The sequence below is a fragment of the Numenius arquata genome, chromosome 14 (assembly GCF_964106895.1).
Source record: "Numenius arquata chromosome 14, bNumArq3.hap1.1, whole genome shotgun sequence".
Classification (NCBI taxonomy): Eukaryota; Metazoa; Chordata; class Aves; order Charadriiformes; family Scolopacidae; genus Numenius; species Numenius arquata.
This window is the reverse complement of record NC_133589.1, coordinates 7,372,765-7,397,770: the sequence shown is the minus strand read 5'-3', so window position 1 is coordinate 7,397,770 and position 25,006 is coordinate 7,372,765. Positions and strand designations below refer to the sequence as shown.

General features: G+C 42.4%; 2 protein-coding genes across 4 annotated transcripts in view; one reads left to right on the top strand and one right to left on the bottom strand.

Annotated features, from left to right (window-relative positions):
* Positions 1-295: 295 nt before the first annotated feature.
* Positions 296-20,838, bottom strand: LCMT1 (leucine carboxyl methyltransferase 1). 3 transcript variants are annotated; one of them, XM_074158402.1, is made up of 12 exons: positions 20,694-20,836; positions 19,408-19,499; positions 19,099-19,182; positions 18,683-18,804; positions 17,589-17,665; positions 16,838-16,899; positions 8,642-8,744; positions 6,635-6,755; positions 5,698-5,799; positions 5,191-5,282; positions 2,942-3,039; positions 304-1,250 (listed from the first exon to the last, which is right to left on the bottom strand). In XM_074158402.1, the coding sequence occupies exons 4-12, from the start codon at positions 18,707-18,709 to the stop codon at positions 1,075-1,077; spliced, it is 858 nt and encodes a 285-aa protein (XP_074014503.1). In that variant the 5' UTR covers positions 18,710-18,804; positions 19,099-19,182; positions 19,408-19,499; positions 20,694-20,836; the 3' UTR covers positions 304-1,074. The 3 variants fall into 3 exon arrangements, with proteins under 3 accessions (XP_074014502.1, XP_074014503.1, XP_074014501.1); XM_074158401.1 differs by lacking the exon at positions 19,099-19,182 and having other exon boundaries at positions 296-1,230; positions 20,694-20,838; XM_074158400.1 differs by lacking the exon at positions 19,099-19,182 and having other exon boundaries at positions 858-1,250; positions 20,694-20,838.
* A 475-nt stretch (positions 20,839-21,313) lies between these two features.
* Positions 21,314-25,006, top strand: part of ARHGAP17 (Rho GTPase activating protein 17) — a 48,977-nt gene continuing 45,284 nt past the window's right edge. The window contains exon 1 of the mRNA XM_074158430.1: positions 21,314-21,455. Within this exon, the coding sequence (XP_074014531.1) occupies positions 21,403-21,455 (53 nt within the window). The 5' untranslated portion in view covers positions 21,314-21,402. The remainder of the gene's footprint in view (positions 21,456-25,006) is intronic.

The window sequence follows — 25,006 nt, the reverse complement described above, 5'->3', positions numbered from 1 at the left end:
GGCCACTTCTTTTTACTACTTGTGTTCTGAAATTATGACTGTCACTTGTAAGAACTCATTACTTTTTCTGGTATCTCAAAAGTCTCTTTCCTTACGTCTCCAGTCCAAGCCCATGTCAACTATTTCTGAAGCAAGCTGTACTTACAGTACAGAAAGTCACATGCAGCACAAAAATGGTTGCTTATTATTGCTGCTGCTTTAAAAAATACTCTCGGTGAGGCATTTGGTGAGAGAGGAAAAATGTAGTCACTAAATCCGATATAAATAGGCCATTTCTAATGAGTAAGACACCAGTCAAATTATAAATACTAAACATTTATTATATTTCTCATAGGAAGGTCGCAAGATTCATTTTCAAACAACAGGGCAAAGTCTTTTGTTGCTGTTGGGATTTTGTTTCTTTTAAGGGGAAAGAAAGAAGAATGAGAAACTGGTGTAAAGATACTACCAGAAGCAGTGCAAATTTAGATTAATTTCTTTCTTACCTCTACCATCCCAGTGCTGAACTGCCAAGGCTAAGTCCTTCCCAGTTAAATAAAGTCTGCTTTAACAACATCCAGTTTCTTGTACACCACTGAGCAAGTATCACATCCCCCCCTTCTTCTTTCACCCTTCCCCTACAATAACATACCTGGTGTAGTGACAGCCTCGTAGCGATGGTAAAAGCCAGGAAAAAGCTAACATGATGACACTTCAGAAAATTTAACCTGAACAGAATGAAAATTAACAAATTTAACCTTCACGATCAGTCGTGCACAGTGCAGAGATACCCAATAATGCCGCTCACCAGCATCGATTTTCCAGCTTCCTGTCACAAATACATTTTACACATCCACAAAGAGACACAAGAGGAAAATCATATAATCCAGGAACACTTTACTTTCCGTTTTAAACTAAGGCAGGCAAGCTTTTAAACAGGAATTACTGACATCTTAGGAAAGTCCGTCATTACATATCTGGGAACAGGAGGCGAGTCTTGCCTCACGACAATTGCTCACAGCGGGCACAAAAGATTCATTAAAACTACGAAAACCCAACAAGGACAGTCGACATCAGTAGCACCCGTCACTTTCTCTACCGGCGCCGCTGACACAGATGCACAGACCAAAGTTGGCACATGCAAAGTCCCGTCATTTCTGTGATCTCGTCCCAAGCAGAAGGCTGTCGCTGTGGCTTCTGGGCCCACGGCTTCCCTCCAGGAAATACATCAGAATGTGATGTTTGCGAGACCTGTTTGAAAAGAAAGGGGGCTGGGGTGAGAAAGAAATGCTTATTCTTATACTACGTGTTCTTCACCTCTATTGGGACAGTTAGACATAGGAAGAAGGACGCTCTGAGAATTACTTTATTTATTTATTTTAAAACTTTAATGTAAAGGATTTAGTGGCAGGAAAGGAAATTAGGAAACAGGTTGATCTATACTTTTTTAACCGTTTTTGATTGTGATGCTACAATTAATTTGAATAAACCAATCTGAAGGAGTACTGAAGTTATTCACGACAGAAGGAACAACACAGAGGCTGCTGCTGAACTAAGGGTCTGCCCATGAAATTAAAAAGAGAAAGCTGGGGAAAGTACCATTAAGGGCAGCAGCAAATTCACTCTGGATAAAGAAAACCTGCTTTATTTTAACACATATCCATGCATTATACATTTGATTATCTCCTTTGGAATTTGTCTTTTTTGACTTCTAAGATATGCTGTGTCACTTAACCTCAGTGCCCAAAATTGTCCTAAATACTCCTCTAATCACAGCAAAGAATAACGCTGGAGAACCCAGGAATACTGGCTACTATGAATGGGTGAACTTTTTGGCCTTAGCTCCTCTAGAAATAAGTTCTATATTACACTCATCACTTTTTAGCCATAAGAAACCAAATGGAAAATGTGTGTTTCGGCAGCTCAAAACTGTTGAAGCTGCAGGATTGGGGTCAGCAGACACCCCAAGTTCGCATCTCTGTTACAGCAGCAGCAACAGCGTACTGAAAATCCAGCTCTACCAGCTGTATCAGACGCTTTGCTACTCAGTTTGGCTGAAATATACGCACAACTTCAGATTCACATCTGCTAAGGCACGGCAAATAAAATTTGTTCTCGAATACTGCTTTGTCAAGAGCAAGGGAAGGGCAGGAAAAAGATGAACTAAGAGCCAGAGAAATTTTCTGGAAAGACTAAAGTCCCTGAAATTGCAGGCAGAAAAAGAGATAAACTGTGTCTGCAACAGAGTTGTCTAATTTGGACAAATACTGGCTGTAGACATCCATCCTTCACCCAAACCACAATTCTTTCGATTTTATTATTTCTTAAGCAGCAGCAACATACATAACGCTACATAAAGTATAAATCAAGTCTCTCTGTTTCAAAGAAATTCCAGTCTAGGAGAGACAGAATTTTAAAAAACAAAAGGAACATTTAAAAGTTAACTTCAGAGGGAATTTTTTCCCCCAGGAGAAAGCAGCATGCAAAACTTACGTCTCAGATGGATGTAAATGGGGACAGTGCACAAGAAGACTGTGCTAAGTAATACAAATTTATTTTTATGTTTGTGTTGTCAGGACACCGTGATTTCATATACTGTGTGCCCATATGGCACTTTACATGCATAGGATTTGTAAACCTTTCAATTAGCAATGATAGTGTAAAGCAGGCATTTATTTAAAGTAACCCATACGGCATCTTTCGATGCAAAAATTTTAACTCCCTTGTACTGGACAGGCTTCCTGTTGGGCAACTCAGATGCCTATGGAAACTCTCAAAAGGCTGTGGAGAAAGAGTCATGAGACACCACCAGGGAGGTGTTCACAGCCCCAACAACGACAGAGAAGTGGAACCCACTCCTGCGAAAGGATAATTCTATTGTACACCTGGTGGATACAGTCCCAGTCTCTCAACATAAGATTTCAGTGTGATGGGTCACCTCTTAGATGTTGAAGAACATTACCCAGATTGCTGCTGTCCTTTGAAGCCCAGCAGATGCAATAGTGCTGCATTAGTTGTTCAAACAGTTCCTTTTCATCTAGGAATTCAAGTCCTTCTATCCTGTAGGAATAAAATAAAAATTGTGATTCAAGCTGGAGTCTCAGTACAGTTTTTAATGTACTTTTCTTCACTCCATAGGAGTGAAAACTACAGCCAATAAGGTAGTTGCCTTTCTAGTAAATTAATACAGGTATTTGTCCATAATGAAGATACCACCACTACTCCCAGCCTTTGTTGTCAATGTACGAAACAAGTGACCCACAAGATGCTTTCAACTTCTCATCCCTGGAATTTCATGTTCCAGGACTAATCTGTGTAACTTCTCACAAATACCAGTATTTCTCTTCTGACCTCTTTTCCTGCATGTATCTGGTCTTGCTGGATTTAAGTAGACACAACAGTATGGCCTGAAGGAAGCACAGCTGGGAGAAGATTTATCTTTATCAAACGGTTACAAGTGAACAGTTGAAGACAGTATTTTCTCCAGACAATCATAACAAGTCCGTAATACGTCTCGGAAGAGTGATGGGTACACCAGAGCAGCTTCTAACAACTCTCCCACATGAGCTCATGATGAAGCACAAACCAAATGGTACATGTAAGATCTGAGGATTTTTTTCCTAAAATCATTCCTATCTAGGATTCTGAAAGTAAGATCTTTGAATATCTTCCACCAAAGAAGGGGAGAACTTGTCCCAAGCTACACTTGCTTTAAAAAGTTTAACCTGACACATTGCTCTCCCTCACTTTGTATTACTTGAATGTTGGAGTGTTTATTTTCCATGCTACATATTTGGAAGGGCTGCTACTGAGGATCAAAAGAGGCTGAGGGGTAAAAGTTCCTAAATACACTCACAGATGTGCAAGTGCTGCAGAAGAACATTGTTGTAAAGATTGTAACAAATAGAAAACATTATTTTCCTCATTAATACTGAAGGACAGAGTTTACGTAACCTATTTCTTGGCATTTGGAACAAGTAGAAGGAGCTGAACAGATCTAAGGTAGTCAAAAAAGCTGGGGAAAAAAAAAAAAAAAAAGTACAAGCTACGTCTCTCCCCAAGTGCCATATGGCAGAATCACACAGTCATCGTTCCTATTTAAACAACCTATGATTTTCAGTCTCACCTGTTCAGTTCCATGGTTTGAGAAATCCCCATATGTGAATACTTATTTTGACCAAGGTAACTTGTTCGGCTAATTCAAACTATAGTTACCGAATGACTCATAGCAATTCGCACTTCATATTATATACTTAAGAAGTTACTCATTAAAAAAGAGTTTCCCCCTTTTTAAGCTTTTCTTTAATGCAAAAAAATTAACAAAATCCATGCAGATTACTGACTATTATAACAGCCTTTAGTTATACCCTCTATGTACTAAGCTCTGTCTGCAGACCCAGCAGTGTAGCTCATGAAGACGATATGAATGGAAGACACGTCCATCTGTTGAGAGATGGTCACCCCATGCTGTTGGGGTGGGTCACCCCACACCTCTCCTCTCTCCCCCTCTTCGCTTGCCTGTTACAATGGGTCACAGCACTAAATTACTGCCCTGCCTTGGCTCATTGACTAAATACGCTGCTAAGGAAGAAGGAAGGGAAGATCCTGCCTTGGGGAGTTGGAAGTAGATGATGTTTAAAGTCCCTTCCAACCCAAATAATTCCATGATTCTATGATCCGGACTGGCTATTTTTCACCCACTTGTAGTAAAGAAACAAATGGGTAAGGAATCTTACCTAGGCCTACCAGAGCGGACCAAACACCCAGATGTCATCTCCTTTAGGGACATGAAAAGCAGCTGCCTGTTCTGAGTGTATTTTAGGACTCCCCTCCACTCATCTAGTGTTGGGCAGGCTAGATGTTCACAAGAAACATGTCAGGTACGGTAAAAACTCAACACAGCATTTCTGTAGCATCTTTTGGCTACAAATTTCTGTTGTGAGATGCTTTACATTGCACCCAAATAAATCATCACCACTGCCAGTCTACTTCTGGCAGCGATAACCCTCTGGATCATTAATGTTGCTCCAGGTATTATCCTTAAGGCTCTGGAAAGCTCCAGACTCAGATACATTCTGTATGTCTAGCCAGCAGCTGCATGCAGCCTCCTCTCTCTTATACTAGGGGATCCCATACTACATATTGACGTGAACTACCTTGGAAATGGCATCTGAAGACGACTTTTGGCCGCAAGCAAGCTATCAGTAATACCTTTTGACATCAGCCTGTGGCAAAAAGCTGTACACTTTCATCATATCAATGGCATGTGCCGTTTCCCAGCCATTTAACAGCAATCGCTCCTTCTGTAAAATAAACAAGCAGCACAGTTTTCAGAGGACTTGAGGAAAAATACCAGAGAACAGTTTCTCCCTCTAAGGGTTTTGTAGGCCATCTGCTTGACCCGTTCTTTGAAGAGCACTTATACCCTTTACTAAGCATCTGCTAACCTCTGCACGGAGAGGACAGTGGGCTAGATGGAGCCGTGCTCTGTTCTGCTGCAGGTTTTGTGCAAAACTAAGTGGTATCGAGCAACCATGGCATTGATAAAAGGAAACCACTGTAACATGGATAGGAAAGGGTTTCAGTAGGTAGCTGCCCCAACCCCAAACCTGCTCTGGTCACTGCTCTGAGCCTTACAGCGCACAAACAGAGGCAGAAATCTCAGACAGGTTAATTAAGTTTAATATGAAACACACCCAGAGCTTTGTGTGCCTTTACCTGAGAGTCTAAGGATCTGCAGACTTCCACTCCAGCCAGGTTACACTGTCGTCTCTGCAAGTTCTCAATCATGATCTGTCCAAACCTGTCCGTCATATTCACCTCAGGTAGAGAATGAGACAAAAGTGTTCCCCCTTCCGAAAAGAACGTAATCGCAGTGAAAAGCAGTAACTTGGTTAAACTCTCGAATTGTCTATGTCATAAAACGTACAGGATAACATTAAATTTCACATATTCTTACACCAGATGTCATTTCCCACTGCCACAACCTCCTCAGCTACCTCACGTTTACAAGCTGGTGGCCAGTTTAATAGTGACAATACTTTTGCAGACACAGGGACTCTGCACTGGGCACTGAAAACCGACTCTGCTTTAAGTTGTCAGCAGCTCGGTCCCGCTCTCTGGCAGTGATTTACAGCTTGGAAGATCCTGTTAATAATTCCCAGAGCCACCTAGTTCCCCTGAGGCAGCGTTTTACTTCCACACAGAGAAGCTAAGTTCATGCTGATGTGATTTTTGCTCCACTTTGTCAAAGAACACAGAGAGGCAATTATGTAATGTTATACACTCATACCCAACATTCAGCATCATTTCTTTTTCCTCTGTCTTATCTAAACCAATATTCTGTGGTTTTCTCCACATTTGGATTAAGCCTCCATGCTTTTGGTTCAATATAGTCCAGCAATTGTCTTTCAGAATAGCTATACATTCTTTACAATGATGTAAAGAATCATTATATATATATTATATATATATACATACAAAGATGTAAAGCTAACAGATGTACAAAATAAAACATATTACTAAAGAAATTCAGCAGAAACTGCTGTCTGTACAAAAGGATATGGCCCACTCTTATTTTACAAGCAGAACTCCCACTTTTGAGAGCAATTTTTATGACAATAATGCAGGTCTGAAAATCCCATTTTTGTTTTACCTGCTCATAATTTATAAACATCGCCACAGGAAAAGTGCTTGCTGCCCACTTTAAAAGATTTGCAGATTGCTGCGGTGTCATGTAAACCAGTACACACTCTGCTATCAGAAGAGTTGGCAAACTATAAAAAAAAAAAAAAAAAACAAGAGAACTATTTCTAGCAAAAGAACAAGAAAAATCTATAAAGAATTATTAGCAAGCAAGTAATTTCACGTCCCCAAAACTTCTTAAAAGAGCTACCCTTTCTATGAACTAGACATTTAAGACTGAATGAAATCACTTCATCAAGTTGACTAGAACTGGGTTTTCTGGCAGTCGACAAGGGACTCCCCTGGTCACAGAACAGAGGTATCAGGGAACAATCTCCCCTAAGTCAGCCGTACTACCAACACAGAAGAATGTGTATTCTGCAAGTCTTCTCTGAACTGTGGTAGCATGAACTGAAGCGCATATTAAAATTCATTTTGCAGAAGAACTGTACCCTATATACACAATCCGTACTCTTTCAGAGATCAGCAAAATTAGGAACAAAATGCAAATTGGAAAAAAAAAGTTCTCTCTTTTAAAAAGTTCTAAGAATTTTAATTAGATAAATTCGTTCAATATCTGTAAAATGAGCTTCACATATTATCATCTAGCAAAATGCAATCTATAGTTTGCACATTGCCTCCTCCCCCTCCATCCACAAAAAACAAAAATAGACATCGACACGAGAATTCTTCCTTAGAATTATGGAGTTTTAATTGCTAGAATGAACAGGAAAAAGAAAAGTCACTAGAAGCAGGAGAAATTCACAAGGAGCAGCAATGTAGGCAAGCGAGGCAAGATTTCAAAAGATGGAAGTGTAAAGATTTAAATGGCAATTTGATGCATTCTGCTTACCCATATGCTCTCTCCCACCCAGCCAGATAGCCGCTATTTATATATCTTATATTTGAAAGGTATGTCCATCATCCACTCTAAAAACTTAAATCCTGCCCCCTCCAGAAGCCTAACACTTGAACAATAAAATCCCAGATATTAGTTCCCAGAGTTAAGTTCTCAAAGGACTCCACAGTAATGACTTTACTGAAAGGCCTAGGGAACAATAGGGGTTTTAAAAGTAGAGGCAATAGAAAATAATTACAAAGATAAAACTCTGAAATAATTTAACACTGACAGAATTACCCTTCATTTCACCAGCTAAGCTCCCAGAAACCTTGACTCATACACCCATTACAGTAGGGGTGAAAGATGTTCACTGATCTAGGTACTGCCCATCAGTCAGCATTAAAACTAAATGCAACTGAATCAACTCTTAAAAAAAGCCTTTTATGACATATTGATACATCACTAGTTTATAGAGATTCCCCTGGAATAACTTACGATTCCGTTAACTAAATTTCAACCAAATTCAAGCAAGGGGTAACTCTTTTAGAAATCTCTAAAATAGAATTAAATTCATGAAGTAGAGAAAGAAAATTTGCTTGAGCTCTGAGGCAGAAAATGGCTGCTGTGGGAACGCATCCCCTCCAGGGCAAGGGATGGGGGGGGAAGCAAGAAGGAATATCAGGGCTGCCTGCCCTGCAACAAGAGTTTTAACTTGTGCGAAAGGATTACATACCCCAAAGAGAACCAATCCCAAAAAATACATTCACAGAAAGCCAGGCTTCATTCCCCCTGGCGTTTTAAGACCAAAAAGCAGATAGTTCTGTAATGTTTGATCTTCTCTTCAGAAGAAGGATGAAAAGGCAGTTTGCAGAACGGGCGATGAGAGGAACAACCTTGCTACAGCCTTAGAACTACCCAGCAGCCAGGGCAGAGCCAAGCGGCTCGGCTCAGGGAGGCTGCATGAGGTGTCTGAACAATTCCTTCTGCTCCAAGGGCTCAGGAAAAGGTAACCATGGAAATAGGATAATGAGCACTGGGTGCAGATACTGTATGCCTGAGCCTGACTTTACTCTCACCAGTACGCTTCCACAAGCCCTCAGCAAAAAAATAATTAAAAAGAAAAATAAAAAATCTTACTGTGTATCCAGGTTATGTTTCTTTAGCTTTTCCTCCAGATCTGATGAGAAACGGAGATCTGCTCCTACTAAGGAATATCGACTGGAGTCTAGGCTGTGAGAATCTGCAAGTTTAAAATTGAGAGACTAACGGTTACAAATAAGAGGGATGCTGAAATTATAAATTAAAAAAAAAAACAACATGGGAACATATGAATTTTAAGTCAAAGTTTGTTCTGTTATACCTAACAATTAACAGCAAACTCTTCTTTTTAAAACAGTAATTTCCCTTATACCTGACTGTTGTGGTTTACAGGTGGTGATATATCAGCATCAGATTCTGCAACCTAATCTTTCACTCTGCAGCCACTCTAATGCAGATAGGTTATCCCATCCGTTACCATGGTTTCAAGGAATGCAGAGAGAAGAAAAAATGCGAAGATTAAAGGCAGGGTTTTTCTATTTTGTTTATAGAGTCTTTTTAGATGACCCAATGTATGTACATAAGGAAGTACATTAAAAAAAAGACCCATCAATTTCTGAAAAACTAATTTAAGAGTAACAATGTTCCAAATATTACCAATAGTTATAGCTATATAAATTAACAATACATATAGCTATATAATATATACGGGTATCAGACACAGATTTGGGATCCAAAAAAAAAGTTATCATTTAGCCTTTTCATATGATCTAGCAACAGTATTTAAGTGTGGAGTCAAATTAGAAAAGGTATTACGAGAAACAAATATTCATTCTGGGACAGAACAAGCAGCAAGCTCCCGTAAATGCTTTCCAACATGAAGGAGGAACTGACACTAAAGTCAAAAGACCCTCTGCCATACTACCAAAGCTGTAAGGAAGCCAGCAGCAACAAGAGCATCTCACTATCAATAATCCTGACAACCAGTTTCAATAAATTCCACCCGATGAGCCCAGTCCCCATAGAAAACATTTCACAAGTGCAGTATCAAACCCACTTAACGACGTGAAGTTTCGTGGGAATCCATCAGATTGCTCTCCCGCACTTTAGCTTTACTGGAGTGAAGTCATTAGGACAGAACAGCACATAATTTCCCCCTCTTACCATATGAATGTGACAGAGCAAGCAGTAAAATAAGTAAAAACAGGGAAAAAAAACCCAGAGTGAGAGTTTAAAGTGGTCACGTGATGGCCAGTCGCTATCCGTGCTGCAGACACAACTCCCGGATGGTAAAATGGGAGCAAATGTCAAAAGCCAGGCGAAGAGGGAAAGAGAAGCCAAGTGGCTGAAGAGGGAGGATGAAAGGGGTTTTCCATTTCAGGAGATGGAAAAAAAAAAAACAAAGGCGGTCCATTAAATTAAGCAGTGCTTCAAACCTTCTGGAGTATGTACCCCCACTTAGTTTTCAAGTGACCAACTGCTTGAAAATGGCACTAGCAAGTGACAATATCTGCCTTTGCAGCAGTATTTCCAAACAGATAAACCAGAACAGTTCATGCAGAGTTACAGGGGGAAAAAAGAAAGAAAGAAAGAAAGAAAAAAAAAAAAGTTGTGTGGCAAATGATTCAACATTTTGAGTCAAGGCTTTTTTCCATGTGCATGTTCTGTAATAGCTTTACTACTTCCCACACCCTTCTATTTAAGTTATTATATCAAGGCCATGATAATGGCATCAAGAAAAGCCACACAAAAAATCCCACCACACACAGGAAAGTATTTATATAGTGATTGGTTTGCTGTCCGGAGATACAACACCGTAAGCGTCGGTCACCACAATTAATATGACATTAATGCAATCTTCTTGTCCAGCTTCATTGACTTGGACATACTGCTATGTTAATTATAGCCAGAAATAAACTACAAAAGTTTTTTTTAAGTGATCCAATAACGGAAGAAGTACAAAAAATTCAAAGGTGGAAAATGCCTCTTGCTCCCGTCACATTGATTCCAGCATTTTTACCACTGAAGAGCAGGGAAAGGGCAAAACCTCTCAAACTTCAGGTTAGAAAACTGTCCTTCAAAATAGTTCGAACTTCAGCAATCAAAATGAGTAACATGGTTTTTAATAAGCCTGTATGCACATGAACAAACCCCAGAGAATTTCTGTTATCTCTTGACATGGTGGGAGAGGGGATGGCCAAAGGAAGCGACCATCGGTGCAGCCCAGCACGGTTGGGTTTGGAGATACGGGTTGGGGAGAAGTGAAAATAAACAGCCATACAGCCATAGCCTGGTTATTCCAAGTTATCTGTTGGAAAAAAAAAACCCAAACTCCAAACTAGAACATGTTTCTTTAACGGTGATTTGGCTTAGAAGAAATATTCTTTAAACTTTAAAGCCAAGAATACCTCCCTTAATGCAAGTATTATAATGCAATGCCTTAATACAGGACTCCTTGAAGCAGAAACTTTTAAAAGGCCAAGAAAGCTGGTGAGGAACGGATTGTCTTTCTCTTTTCAAAAACTTTTTACTCCAAATGCAACCACTTTACTTCCATTTCCAGTATCTGGGCTGTCTGGCTCTCCTTCTTTGGTCCATTCAAACAGAATGTACTTGCTCCTCCACACATTTTCCTGCCAACTTCCCTCGACTCTCCATTGATGGTTGTTGGCAAACACAACCAGAGATAGTACCGCGGCAGAGCCGCACACACATCATACACAAGCTGATACAATTGCTAAAAATTGTACGTTTCAAACATATCTGAAAGCACCTCAGTAAATATCTCCATCACTCATCTATTTCAATGTTACGATCAATACTTTTCTTTGGAAGGAAATATTAGCGAAAAATACGAAATTTACACTAGTCAATTTTAAAATGCAAAAAGAGAGGCAAAAGAAAAAAAAAAAAAAAAAAAGCCGGAGGCAAGAGTTTAAGTAAAGCCACTCCCAAACTTTCTTCTAAGATTTTCTGCTAGCTTCCACCTTTGGCCTACGCGTGGCATTAAAAAAATCATTTTATATGTAAAGTCAAAGGGATGAAGAAATCATACCTAACTAGGCAAACAACATCTGGATTTTAAAATCAGACTGACAACTGCACCATCACCTCACACTGAGATAAAAGACACTTACTTATTGCAAAGCAATCGCAGCTGATGACAGCTGGAATTGCCGTTCTGCCCAGCCCAGAGGTAAAAGTCAGAGTACAGCCATAAACACTCCAAAAATAACGTGCTGCTAGTTCACGGTCTGGCACCAATTTCTACTTTATTGCAGGGTTTGATGCTCCAAGTATGAAAATTTGCAAATATGCTGCCAGCCTGACCGAACGGTGTTGGTGCAAAGGTATTTTAGAATACCTGCAGCTGAAAAAGAAAAAGCAAGTTTGTGCTTGGTAGCAGAGTCACATCATCTCCATTGATTTCTTCTTCCCAACACGAAGTTTCTTTTAACTGAATCAATTTTTTTGGTGTTAAAAAAAACCCTACTTTTTTTTTTTTTTTTTTCCTCGCTGCAATCTCACTCTCCCAAAAGTGTCTCCCACCATAACCTCCCCACAGCCAAGAGCTCCATCAGATCCCTGCTGCTGCCTGGAGAGCTGCTGCCTCCCTTTCCCTTCCTTTCCCTCCCGGTGGGGTTGGAGACCACCTCCCACACCGCACTAACGCCCAAATCACTGCTACGGGAACCAGGCACAGAGAAACACAGTCTGAGCGTGGGAAAGGCTTCCCAGTTACATGATCACACTGGGCACGTGCACTGTCTGCTGGAGAAGAAACTGCCCCCAGAAACCAAAATATACTTAATCTGAACAGGGTTTACTTTCTAAACTCTTATAAACTCCACTCTTCTGGCAGTTTTCTAATGAATAGGTCCACCTTGCTGTGACTCAGGCCAGCTGTCCTAGCGCTGGCATAGCCAGCAACGGTTGGTGGCTTAATCCATTGCAAATCCCATATTCCAAGCACTAGTTCCCATCCAGAGGCCAGGATTTCATGTTGGTTTTTTTTTGAGCAAAGTTGTTTGGCCATGATGTTCTTTTCTACAGCACGAATGTACCTTACCTTTTACTTTGTGATGCTCACACCCAGCACATTCAGTTACTTACAAAGTTTCTCTCTCTTGTACTCGTCCAAAACGGAGGTTTGAGGAATACCAGACTCAGATTTCATTTGAGAAACAGAAGGGAGGGGAGAGGGAAGGAGAGAAAGCAAATGACCTCCACCACTCCAGCCCACGCCATCTACCCAACGCAGACTCTCTCAGCCCAGGCTCGCGCTCCTGTTACCCATTCACAACGCAACAGAGAACATTTTGTTCCGGCCGTACCACTTTTGGCACAGAAGTAACAATACAAATGGTTTTAATTTAGGTATCATTACAGTAACTGAATGGTAGAAGGATTTGCTTATATTTGCCTTTTGACCTCACCGCAATAAATTTTTTTCTTCACAGAAACATTGTACCAGCACATAAAACGCTCTGGTTTATGGTGGCCCTCAGGCACTCGCCCGCTACCCTCGTCTGTCTGCTGAAGCAGCGTTACAGAATCACAGGGACACACAGCCCAGCCTTTCCTCTGCTACCAGAATTCAGAATTTTCTCTTCTTACCCTCTTCTCAGATTAATGCAACAACTCCCTGGAGGTTTTCCAAGAGATAGCAGGCAGGATACTATTGACTCAAATGGATTTTATTAAAGGATTTTCATCCGAAGATGGCTTTGGCAGCTTTACAAACAACCAGCCCATACAACTTATTCTGCCTGCTCAACGGCATGATACAGTATTGGTCTCGCTCAGGTTGTTTGTCAACTACAACATCAGAACAGGGTACGTTATCACAGCACAGAGACATTTAGTTTGTCTTGCAAGCGTGGGATCATCCCCAACGCAGGGCACGCAAGTCACCAAGACAGCAACGCTCCCGATGACTGCGTTGGGTCACAAGTTTGGAAACATAGGGAAAAATAAGTGAAAACAACCAAGTCCCAAAGCTGGACTAGACAGGGCCAGAAAGTGTATGAGTGGCACTGAAAGGTAATAGTTCACTGAAGTGTAATTTGCACTCACGAGGTAGCAAAGGTGGATTACTAACTTCCCAACACCAGCAACTGCATCATAAAACAGATAGTGCCACTGAACTTTGAAAACAATTTAGCCTGATACTGCCTCAGCAATGTCAAATTACTGCACAAATTCACTGCTTTCCTCTGGAGACCTAACATTCCCTAGGAAACGATAAAGCTGCTCAACGACAAGTGTCATCTTGCTGCATTCAAGGGCAGAGGCCACAAATATCTATTCTTGAATCACCGGCCATGCTGTCATTGCTTTGTCTAAAGGGCAAGGAGAAAGCAGATGTTGCCCTGAAGCTGATGAAGTTGTCTATTACCACTAGCTTCACGAAATGAAAACGTTTAGTGTGAGAAGAAAAGCACTAAGAAAACAAGAGTCAGGCCATGCCAATCGATATTACAACAACTCAAAAATCAAATTCCAAAGCATGTAAACAAATTATTCCTGGTATACATGAGACAGCAGCAGGGAACTGATTTGGGAGAGACAGGATGAGACAATCTCCCACTCCAAGATTCTAAAATCCGAGCCCATATCCCCACCCTGAAAACCACAAAAATGAGTAACATTTCCCTACCTGGAAATGCTACTTCATTATGCCCCACTACAAGCCCTGTGCCAGGTGGTGTTCCCAGAACACTGCATTACTCTAACACCTGTATGGGATCAGCCCAAAGGAGCCCTAGTGCGGTATCCTGCCTCTCGCAGGGGCCAACAGCTACACAGGGAAAAGGCAAAGAGAGGGCAAATACGTACTGCTAATACTGGCATCTATGTTGTTTTCTATCTTTTTTCTAAGAATGCTTAAATTTTATTTGAATTTCTGGACAATTACTGAACCATTTTTTTAATATATCTATATATTATAATACCCAGCTCTTGTATGCAGGCAGCAATAATCAGCCAGAAGCCTATCATTTACATGTGAGGCACAAACTACTTTTTCTACCCATGTGCATCACTTTACCACTCTGAAGAGCCTGGACTTGCCAACAAGCTGCCACTTACTAGTCACTCTATTTTCCCAATCATTTCTTAGTGTTGAACAACAATATATACTTAAGCACAGATCTCCATCTCCCTCCATAATGAAAATTAACAACATACGCCTGCCCTCCATCCCCAGCTGTTTATCCATATGAGAACCATTCCTTTTCCCCACAACAAATATGCAATTTCTTTGGCAAACTCTGGTAAGGGACACTGTCAAAACACATTTTTTAAATTCAAGCACTGTATTAATTGCATGTCCTTTTCCAATATACCTGTTGACTCCTACAGAGAACTCCAATGGGCATAACTTAACCTTTCCAAAAGCAATGCTGACTCTTTCTCAACACATTATATTATTCCTCTGTTCTACTAAGTCTATCTGTTAGAGTTTCTACTAATTTGTCCAGTAGAGACATCAGTCCTACTGACTTGTAGTTGCCAGGGTTTCTCCTGGAGCCCATTTGAGTCACAGCCGCCACCTTCCAGTTCTCAGGTACTAAGACAGTTTTAAAATGAGAGGGTATACACCAGGTAGTAGCTGAGCGAGTTCATTGTCAAGTTCCTTTAGATCCATAAAAAAAATCTCTATTCACCTGACTGTTTGTCTACTTAGTCTCTCTGGTGGCATTTCCACATGAACTGGTGCTGTTACTACGTCCTTAATTAAGAGTTCCTACATGGATTTCACTCAAACTGACCTGTGGTTATCAAGTGCCAGTTCAAACTGGGATTCCACAACAAACTTCCACCATCTCCAAATATCTGGACATTAAGCTACAACCCAAAGAGCTCGGTGCAGTAGGGCCTACATCAGCCAGGTTACAGTAAAATGTCTAAAGTATTTAAAACACAGCACTTAGAACAAGAGAAACAGCTTTAGAGAAATAAGCCACTCCAACACATTCAAACAGTGATACGTTAATTGCTGTTGACTGCTGTGACTTGCTAATTAGTAGCTTTTGATTACAATACACCATTTATTTTGCTGTACTAGATGTATCTACAGCTGTTCAGTAACACAAGTACTATCAAAGCTTTCCAACTGACCTTGTATTAATGCCTTTTTACCAGTGCTTATGCAGCACATTTTGTTGTACATCAGATACGTTACAAGAAGGTCTCCTACCTGGAACACAGTGGTACTTAGGAGCACTTTTTCTGAGATGGAGCAATGGGCTTTCATCTTTTGAGACCTGAATATACAACAGAGACTTCTGCCATTCAGATGACATCTAAAAGGTTGGTAAGTTAAGACCCTCTAATATGCAGCAACGAAATGTGCATAATATGCATAAATATGCACAACCAAGTGTCAGTGTGTGGCAGTGCTCTGATCCAAGCTAACACACTAGAAGAGCCTTGGGGTGAAGCACCTACAACTGCCATTGGCAGCACGAGCACATCTCTTCACTCTTGGTACTCTTCCTCACTCTTCATACTCTTCCTCGCTCTTTGGAGGCCCCTTTCAAGCCCTGCAGACCCTCAGCTAGAATTGTGCTTATTAAAAACGGCTATACATGTAATCACATCAGGGAACACAACGCAATGCTTGCTCTGTTTTAGGTAACACAAATTATTTGGTATCGTAGATGCAGATAATTACTGTTCCTCCGAAAGAGTCCAAAGCAGTTCCTATAGCGCAGTATCGAACTCAGGTTTTTTCCACAAGTAAAGAGATTTTCAAATGACACAAACATAAGGAGGCTGTAAGCCAAGTCAGTACAACCACACGACACCACCTGAATCTAATATCCTCTTAATACTAAAACGTAACAAATGGCACTGGATCCCAAGAAGGGACTTTGCCGGCTGCATTTTTTCCATGAAGACTCGGCTAAATGTAGACTTGCGCTTTTAGTGAGATAGAAAGAAGAGAGAGAAAAGCACTCAATAGCTATTTTAATCCAGTATACATGACTATCAGCGGCATTTTTCCTTTTCTGTGAAAGAAAACATAACTTAAGCTACATGTGAGAGAAAGAAAAAAATCCAACAACTTTCTGTCAGAATAAAACCACTTCAAGAGAAGACGTTTCTAACATGACACAGAACAAATGGGCAGGAGTCTGTAAGAGAAGAAAAAAGCCTCTTTTTCTTCCCAATTCTCTGTCCAAACAGCATTTCAAACATTAAAAGCCTGCCCACATAGCAGAACAAAATGATCAGAAAAGTTTTAAAAGTGCTACAGTACATTGCTGACTTATTTTTAAGATGACTCACCTATTAGAAGAGAGTCCCCTGAATGGGATTCCATAATTGGTTTTGACAGGGGAGGTTTTGATCTGTGGGAAGAAGGAAGAAGCATCTCTGAGCAGTTAAGCTTGTTTAACAGTGTGCTTACAATTTTCTTTCTTTCTTTTTTTTTTTTTTTAACATATACATATATATCTCTCTCTCTACACGTGTATGTGTGTTAAACACAGACAAGAGAATACCTCTGCCCTCTACTGGAAATAAAAACATTTGCAAGTTAGACTTAGTAAGCTGAGTTTTATACCCAATGACTCTAAGTTTTGAAGTAATCTTCCAAGAAAAATCCAGACACTCTCTTCAAGTACCCTCCATAAGCCCTAATGTACTCATTCAAACAGAATATTCACATATAGTACCAGCTATTCTACCTCTCTAACTGAACACACAAGTCTGGGAATTTATTACCGTCTTCAGTGGTAAAAGAAGACGACGTCGTTGCCTCTTAATCATTGTGAAACTTCCCTTGCCCATTATATTTCACATAATTAAGAATAAAGTCTGCTTACCTCCCTAAAGCTTCCACATATTGACTTCTCCAATTTGGGATAGTGGCTGCACAGTCACGTGTATGACTTCCCTGCACAATGAAACCTTTATTCTAAATCCTAGCGCGTGAAGAGTTTCTCAGAAGAGAGATGAAATAGTTGCAGCTGCAATTCATGACATTTTGCTGAATTACATTCAGTTTCACATAGCTAAACATAAGCATTATACTTACTTGATATTATGTATTTTTCTTGCAACTATCATTGGAAAATCCACTTCAAAGTATTTTCTAGGGAGAAGATTTTCATCCTGAGAATTGGAGTAAGACACTAGAATTAGGGACATTCAAGTTTCACATGCACATGACAAAAAGATATAATTTTAACTCCTAAACAGTTTTGTTTTAGTTACACTGGCATTTGTAACAGTATTATAACTTAATGCCCCACAGCTTAAAAAATAAACCAAAACAAAAAAGAGCAGGGGTGGTACCATTAATGAGAAAGAACTGGATTTACAGGCGCCACTTTAGCTTTAAAATCACGGTTACACGAAAGTCAGTAAAAATGTGTATTGACACCATTTTCAGAGGAATGCAGGTAAGAAAAAAGCTTCACATCTCAGAATAAAATTCATTATTTTAGCAGCGGACTTGGCAGTGGCAGATTAACAATTGGATGCAATGATCTTAAAGGTCTTCTCCAACCTAAACGATTCTATGACTTGTGACCAAGCAAAATGTGACCAGCCTCCTTGGGCTTTCTCCCAGAAACCAAATTTACAAACGTAAATGCTAATGAGAAGACAAGATAACTTAGAGGTGTGTTCACTCAAAATGGTACTATAATTGAATATTCTGAACTTTTGTGAATGACACACATGCATATATTTACATATATAAACTCACATTTATATAAATAATTCAGCAACGTGTAAATACAGCCTGCACAATCCTGTACTTCGGTACCTTATTCCTATTTTAATATAAGATAAGAAAGTGAAATCTTGAGGCTTAAAGCAGACAGCAAAATGTGGCGCTCAAGCTCTGTTCCTGAAAGCCCGCTAGAGGTCAGCTTCGTGTCACAAGCTTTTTGGTAAAAGCCAGTGAAAAGAGCAGCCCCTCCTGGGCACTGAGGTTTAAAGATACCTAAACTAATTCCAAGCCAGCTGAGAACTGAGGCAGAGCAGCAAGGGCAGCCATTCCCGCTGCACCCCTCCACCTTCTGCTACAGAACGCAGCACCGATAAGCCCTCACAGAAAAGTGCTTCAAACGTCCACACAAGTCTTTGTCTTCAGCCAAGTTCGTTACTCTCAGCTCTCGTTACCTTTAATCTCCAGAACAGGGTATCCATGCCAGCACCAAGATTAACAATTTGACAGTTGCATTCTGTCTTCTTTAGAAAAGCTTGAATCAGATAACTGACTCCATGAACACGAGCATAATAGCCTGTTAACAAAAAAAAAACCTTTGAATATTATTTTCATATAAACACTTGTTGTTTAACACTAAGTAAGATTTTTAGGTAGTTTATTTTAAAAATGGTATTTCTTAGGAAGAATAATGCATTCTTTTTAAGATACCTAAGGGGTTTTGGGGTGGTTCTTATTACTAATGAAATCTGATGCATTGATAAAATAGGATTCCTTGGGTAAATAAAAGATTTTGTCAAGTTTCACCTCAAACTGAGCAGAATAATTCTAGCTGGTGTGCACACTTTTGCAGAGACCAGAGCAGACATACCCTGCTGTCCTGAGTCAAATCAACATTTCTGATGCTTTGTAGAGATTACTGCATGCTGAGACACACAGAGACATTCCATTCCGACTACAGAAAGCAAAGGACAAGAGTTTTGATTTAAAGAGTAATATTTCAAAGGTTGGCTACAGTATGGAATTATTACTGTGAAGAAAATTTGTCTCATTCTTTTACATATTTCCTACACTCCATAATACCCGGAGGTTTTATAGAGAGAGGTTTTGCCAGGTGTTCTTCAAGACCAGTTAAGAACACGTTTGCACTGCCACCATTCAAGTTAACGAGCCAACTTGCCTCTATTGATTTCAGGTGCTTTTCTCTCTTTGGCTTGTCTCACAAAATACTGGATGTAAGGGTCCTTCCAGTAGCCAACGCTTACAGCAAACCTGTCCAGCAGAGGGAAAAAAAAAAAAAAGAGAATTAGGAAATAATAATTAACTCTGAAAGATACACAGGCTGAAAAGGTGACTCTCCGACCCAGGTGTGTACACACAGACAAGGTTTAACAAACCTGTTGAAGGAGCAGAACTACTTCAATTAAGAAGCTACAGAAAGTCTAGTAAAAAACCTTGGCTCCTGCCATATTAAATAAGCATCTTTTTAATGGCTTCTGCATTATTTGATCAACTTCTGGAAGCAAAGACCCTAACCTCAAATATTTCCTCCAGGAGGACCCAGCAAACAGAGGAATTCCTTGTCTGAAGTTCCTCAGACAAAGCACGCTTTGCTTCTATACACCATTACACCAGGAGCTGCTTGCACTCATTTCAGAGCTTCTACAGATCATTTTAACACAGACAACAGTGCTACTCTATTCTAATAGAACTTCCTAGTCTTACAACCAATTTGAAAAGATAAAATTCCCAAAAACAAACCCAACCACCCAATAATGTGCTGCTACAGCAGTAACAAAGGCTAGAACAAAAAGCCAACAGAAGTTAAATTCACGCCCAGACACCACAGGGCAAAACCACTCCTCACCCTCCCAGCACCCATCCTCCAGAAGAGGGGAAGTAAAGAATTCTGAAAAATATCCTTTTTTTTTCCTGAGGCAACAAACATCACTGAAATCAGATCCCCCCTGTAAGTGTAATTCTAACTATCCCCGTTTCATAAACAAACTGAAGTTTTAAATAGGGCAGATGTTTAATGACAGGATGGGGAAAGTTGGTCACGAAGCCCAGCACCAAAGCTGCCGGGTCCATGGGAAAAGCACCTTCAGAGCCCACACGGGCCCTGTCCCAAGGGGAGCTGTGACCGTGTTTTGGAAGTTTATTCTCCCACACACGGCTCAGCCCGCACCGAGCAGCGCCGGGTGCCTTCCCCAGGCCGGCCAGCCCCTGCAGCCGCTCGGGGCCCGGTACAGACGAAAGGACGCCGGCCCCACCGGGCACGGCGGCACCCGGGAAAGGATAGGGCTCTCACTCCTCTCCTCTCCTCCAGCCCGGCTTCCCGGGGGCCGGCCCTTGCTTCATTGCCTCCCCGCCCGCCCTCACCCCCGCCAGCACCGCGGCCCGCTGCGGGGAGACGCCGGAGGGGCCCGGCACGCCCGCCACTCCCCCCGCGCCGAGTGCCGCTACCGTTTGCAGACAGACGCGTCCTCACACGTCCCCCGCACCGCCTCGTCCGCCTCGTCCAGGCCGGAGGCGGAGAGGGGTTCGCGGGCGGCGGCCGCCATGGAGCGCGCCAGGCTCGGCCGCCCGCCGCTGCCGCCACCGCCCCTGTGTCCCCGCCCCCCGCCGCTCCTCATTGGCCAGCCCCCGCAGGGCCGCTCGCCGAATCTCGGCGACGATTGGTCCGAGGCCTCATCCATTCCCACAACACCCAATGACAGAGGGCGGGCTGCACCACCCCGCCCAGGAAACGGTAGCGGTGCCGCAAGGGAAGCCGGGAGCGGTAGTTTTGGGAGGACGCCCAGTGATAACGGTGTGGGACGGAAGGGGGCGTCCCGGGACCGCCCGCTCCGGGGAGCGTGGCCCCCACGCGCCGAGCCCGGCCCAGCTGCCCCTCCTGAGGCAGCACCACCCCGCGCTCCCCTCGTTGCGGAGCCCCAACATCCGGGCCCCGGGGGGGGGGGGGCGGGACATCCGGGTTTCCGGCCGCCCCGGCGGGTCTCCCTCGAGGGCACGTGATGGTGTGGGCGGGGCCGGAAGCGGCGGCGGGTTCCGGTGTGGGCGGGGCCGGTGGTGCCGCCGAGAGCAGGGAGGAGGCGGGAGGCCGGGCCGGGGTGGCGGCGGCAGCGGCAGAGCAGTGGGTACCCGGCGGGAGGCCGGGGGAACGGCCGCCGCCATGAAGAAGCAGTTCAACCGCATGAAACAGCTGGCCAACCAGACTGTCGGCAGGTGGGCGGCGGGGCCGGGGTCCGGTGGCCGTGGGGCCTGGCTGGGCTGTGGGCGCGGGCGGTGGCTCCGCTCCCCTTTTCCCCGCTGCTGGGGAGCGGAGCGGAGGCCATCCGCAATCTCGGCCGGGCGGCGGGGCGGGGAGGCAGCGGGCACGGCGGGGCTTCCCGCGCCGCGCCTCGGCGGGGCTTTTTGTGGGGAAGAAGAACTTGTGTCACCTCAGAAAGAAACTGGCAGGGAGGGGAGGGGGGGCAGAGGCCGTATTGCTCGGAAACTAAGAAAAAAAAAAAAAAAAAAAAAAGAAGCGAGGAGGAGGTTGTGGTCCTCAGTTTTCGAGCCGGGAGCGGGGCGACGGCCTGGAGCGGCTGGGCGGGTGTCAGCCCCGGGACGGTGCGTGTCCGTCGGTGTCCGCTGGCACCGGGGCCTCCCTCTTGCCCCTCTGTGCCCGTTGTCAGCCCCGAGGTGCGCTCGGGTGGGTGGTCAACCGAGACACGTCGTCCTGCGGGGCTGGGGACCCGCCTCTGGGCGGCTGAGGGTCGGGGCTGGGGTCGGGTTTCGGGCTGCGGGGACGGAAAGCGAAGGTCCCTTCGGGGCTGGGGGAATGACAGCGCCGGGGTCAGGGGAGGCGAAGGGGGGGGGGGGGGGGGTCCTCAGGGGGCGGCGTTGGCCCCCCCCGAGCTATTTGCATTGTGCGTTTCCTGTCTGGGCTCTTGTGACTTTCGTTTCCTTTGTTACTGTGTTAACATTGAGTTATTTGATCTGTTTCTCACTCTTTTTCACGTTTAAGAAAACCCGAGAGAATGCATCCTCTGCTATTTGTGTTAAAATTAAGTCATAGAAGTCTTGTAGGTATGACCGACACAGATTTCCACATGTCGGAGTCTTGGAAGGTCTTTAGCCTGATCCTGTGGAAACGAATCCGTGCAGGGACACAGGAGTGTCTGCCTCCAACTCTTCTGTGCACTAAAAATGCAAATATAACTTTACTGCATTTCTAGTAGAGTTCTGTATTTTTTTCCTCAGAAACTCCTCTCTGCTTTTAGTGAAAACTTGATCTGAAAATATGTGTTTGTACTAAAAGTATAAACTGTCGTGTTATCTGAGTGTATACTTTCATGGCCTCCGTGCCAATAACTTGCTTAATATAATGTTTATTTTCTTTGGGACCTACATACATATAAAACAGGTCAAGCGTGTCAGCTAGTAATGGCTAAGTAGTAGATTTTTAATGGGGCATTTGTTTTGCTATAGAAGAGAGCATGACTTCTAAACCTCTCTTGTGTCTTGTGACTGTCTATCTTTCAGTCTCATTTCATACAAATTTATGGAGGTTTGTTGGGTATTTTTGTATCATCAGAGTGATTATTGGCATTCCCTTTTCGCCTGTGTTGGGCCCACAGGCTCCAAATCCCAAGTGGAATTTCAAGTAATCTGCGTTGTACTGAGTAGGATAAACATCTCGGGCTGCTTTCTGCTTCAAGGGGAAAATCGGAATTAAATCTGGAGAACTGTTTACAATTGTGTATATGGGTTGGGAGGTTCGTAATGACCTTTGACTAAATGCAGCTGAAGCCCGGTGGAAGCCCTGGCTATCGGTCGTTTCACAAGGGAGGTTCTCAGGGTGTGGCACGATTATTGCTCATACTTCTACGCCAGGTAGTCTGCTGGTGCCTTAGAGCCTGGCTCTGAAACAGTGAAGTTTTCCAGTTTCATTAAAATACAGACAAGTACCTGTAATTGTTTTTCTTTAAAAAAAAAACCAAACTCTTTAAAATGATGCTGATTCATTTGTTTTTATAAGCTTAATTGTAATAGCTAGTTTAAATTAAACTTAAAATCTGTTTCTCCCTTTCCTGTTTTAGTCACATTAAATACAAACACATCCTTATTGCTTCTGTCTTATTGCTTATAGAATGTTTTTTAATAATAAAGTATCTTATGTTAGTTGTATGGATTCTTTACCCAAGAACATGCAAACTTTTCTTTGAATAGAGGTGAGAAGACTCTGAAGTGTGAGGGTAATTGTAAAGTTTTGACCAGTGCTTGTTGCCTTTTTCACGTATAAATTATATCCTCCTGTTTGTAAGTGCTTTGAATGAACCAAATTGACCCTTCTAGGAATTCATAGATTCATAGATTGAATAGATTGACCTCCAAAGGTCATCTAGTCCGACCTCCCCGCAGTCAGCAGGGACACCCCCAACTAGACCAGGTTGCCCAGGGCCTTGTCAGGCTTCACCTTGAATATCTCAAGGGAAGGGGCCTCAACCACCTCCCTGGGCAACCTGTTCCAGTGTTCCACCACCCTCATGGTAAAGAACTTTTTCCTAATATCCAATCTAAATCTCCCCTTCTCCAACTTAAAACCATTGCCCCTCGAATTGCTTTGTGTAGTCTTGATGATAGCACAAGGTTGTACTTAAGCTTTTGTTGCTGACCCTAATATTTGTGTCTTTCCAAGAAAGAAAATCTTTAAGGAAAAATGCTTATGTAATTGAAATAATTTTCATCACTATAAATCTCTGTTAATTCTAATGAAACTCAGGAAACTTAGTTTATGGACGTGATTTGGAGATGGGGGGGGAAGAAACAAAATTCGGGAGGTTTGTGTTGGCTTTTGCAATGTATGATCGTCTGTACATTCTCAGAGTGCAGTGTATTCACGTGCACAACCAAACACTCTTTCCCCCAAAGCTGTTTTGCTTTCATTTTTTTTTGTTCATCATTGCAATGCTTTTATCTGACTTTCAAGATATCCAGTTGTCTGTAAAGAGCTTGAAATCAATTCTTTGTATTAAGTGTTCATTTAGATAGACACAGCATTTTAAATAATACCTGCTTTTGAGGCCCATCAAAGCCCATAGTCTAGTGGAGACTTTGATTTGATAAAGTCAGGGATAATTTCTGAAAATGCTTCTGCATTTCTCCTCTTCCAGTTGAGGAGGCAGGAGGAGATATCTCAGCCCTGCAACGCTGAATCAAGAAAGCAAGCATGATTAGACCAGTCTAAGAAGAAATACTTTACAGTTTTAATAATAGTTAAATTGAAAAACATTTTGTTTCAAGAGGTATCAAATGTGCTATTAAAATTAATTGGTGAATGTTTAATATTACTCGTGTCCCTACATTTCATGTACAAGCCAAGCATTCAAATGGTCACCAGGGTCTTATTTCATTTCCTAAAGTAAAATCGCTTAGCAGTGAAACATTCGTGATTGGTTTCACTTGCAAATACCAGGGCTGAGGTTTTCAAATTTGGGGCAGTGCTGCCTTCTGTGGTTTTGATAAGCTGTCTAGAACTCGTGGGAGATGCGACAGCATTCAGTAGGATCTTGCAGGCACTATTAGCAGAGCCAGGTGTTTCTGGCACTGAGTACCAGAACCAGGAGTGAACAATTTCAATTTTGTAACATTGAAGAAAAAAGAGGAAAAAAGAAAAAAGCTGCAGTGTGCTTCCCATCTGGTGCTGTTGCAGTTTGCTGCTTTCTGAGATGGGTTTAAATTGAGGGGATGTAACTCATTAGTAGCCTTTTACATTTGGACAGAACAAGGAG

Coding starts and splice junctions, on each gene's coding strand:
- LCMT1 (XM_074158400.1), bottom strand. CDS start 20,791: ATGGCGGCCGCCGCCCGCGAACCCCTCTCCGCCTCCGGCCTGGACGAG. Junction 8,745..16,837: donor AGGGGACTCTCTTCTAATAG/GTGAGTCATCTT, acceptor TTAAACTTGCAG/ATTCTCACAGCCTAGACTCC. Junction 1,251..2,941: donor AAAGGACAGCAGCAATCTGG/GTAATGTTCTTC, acceptor TTCTCACCCCAG/CCCCCTTTCTTTTCAAACAG.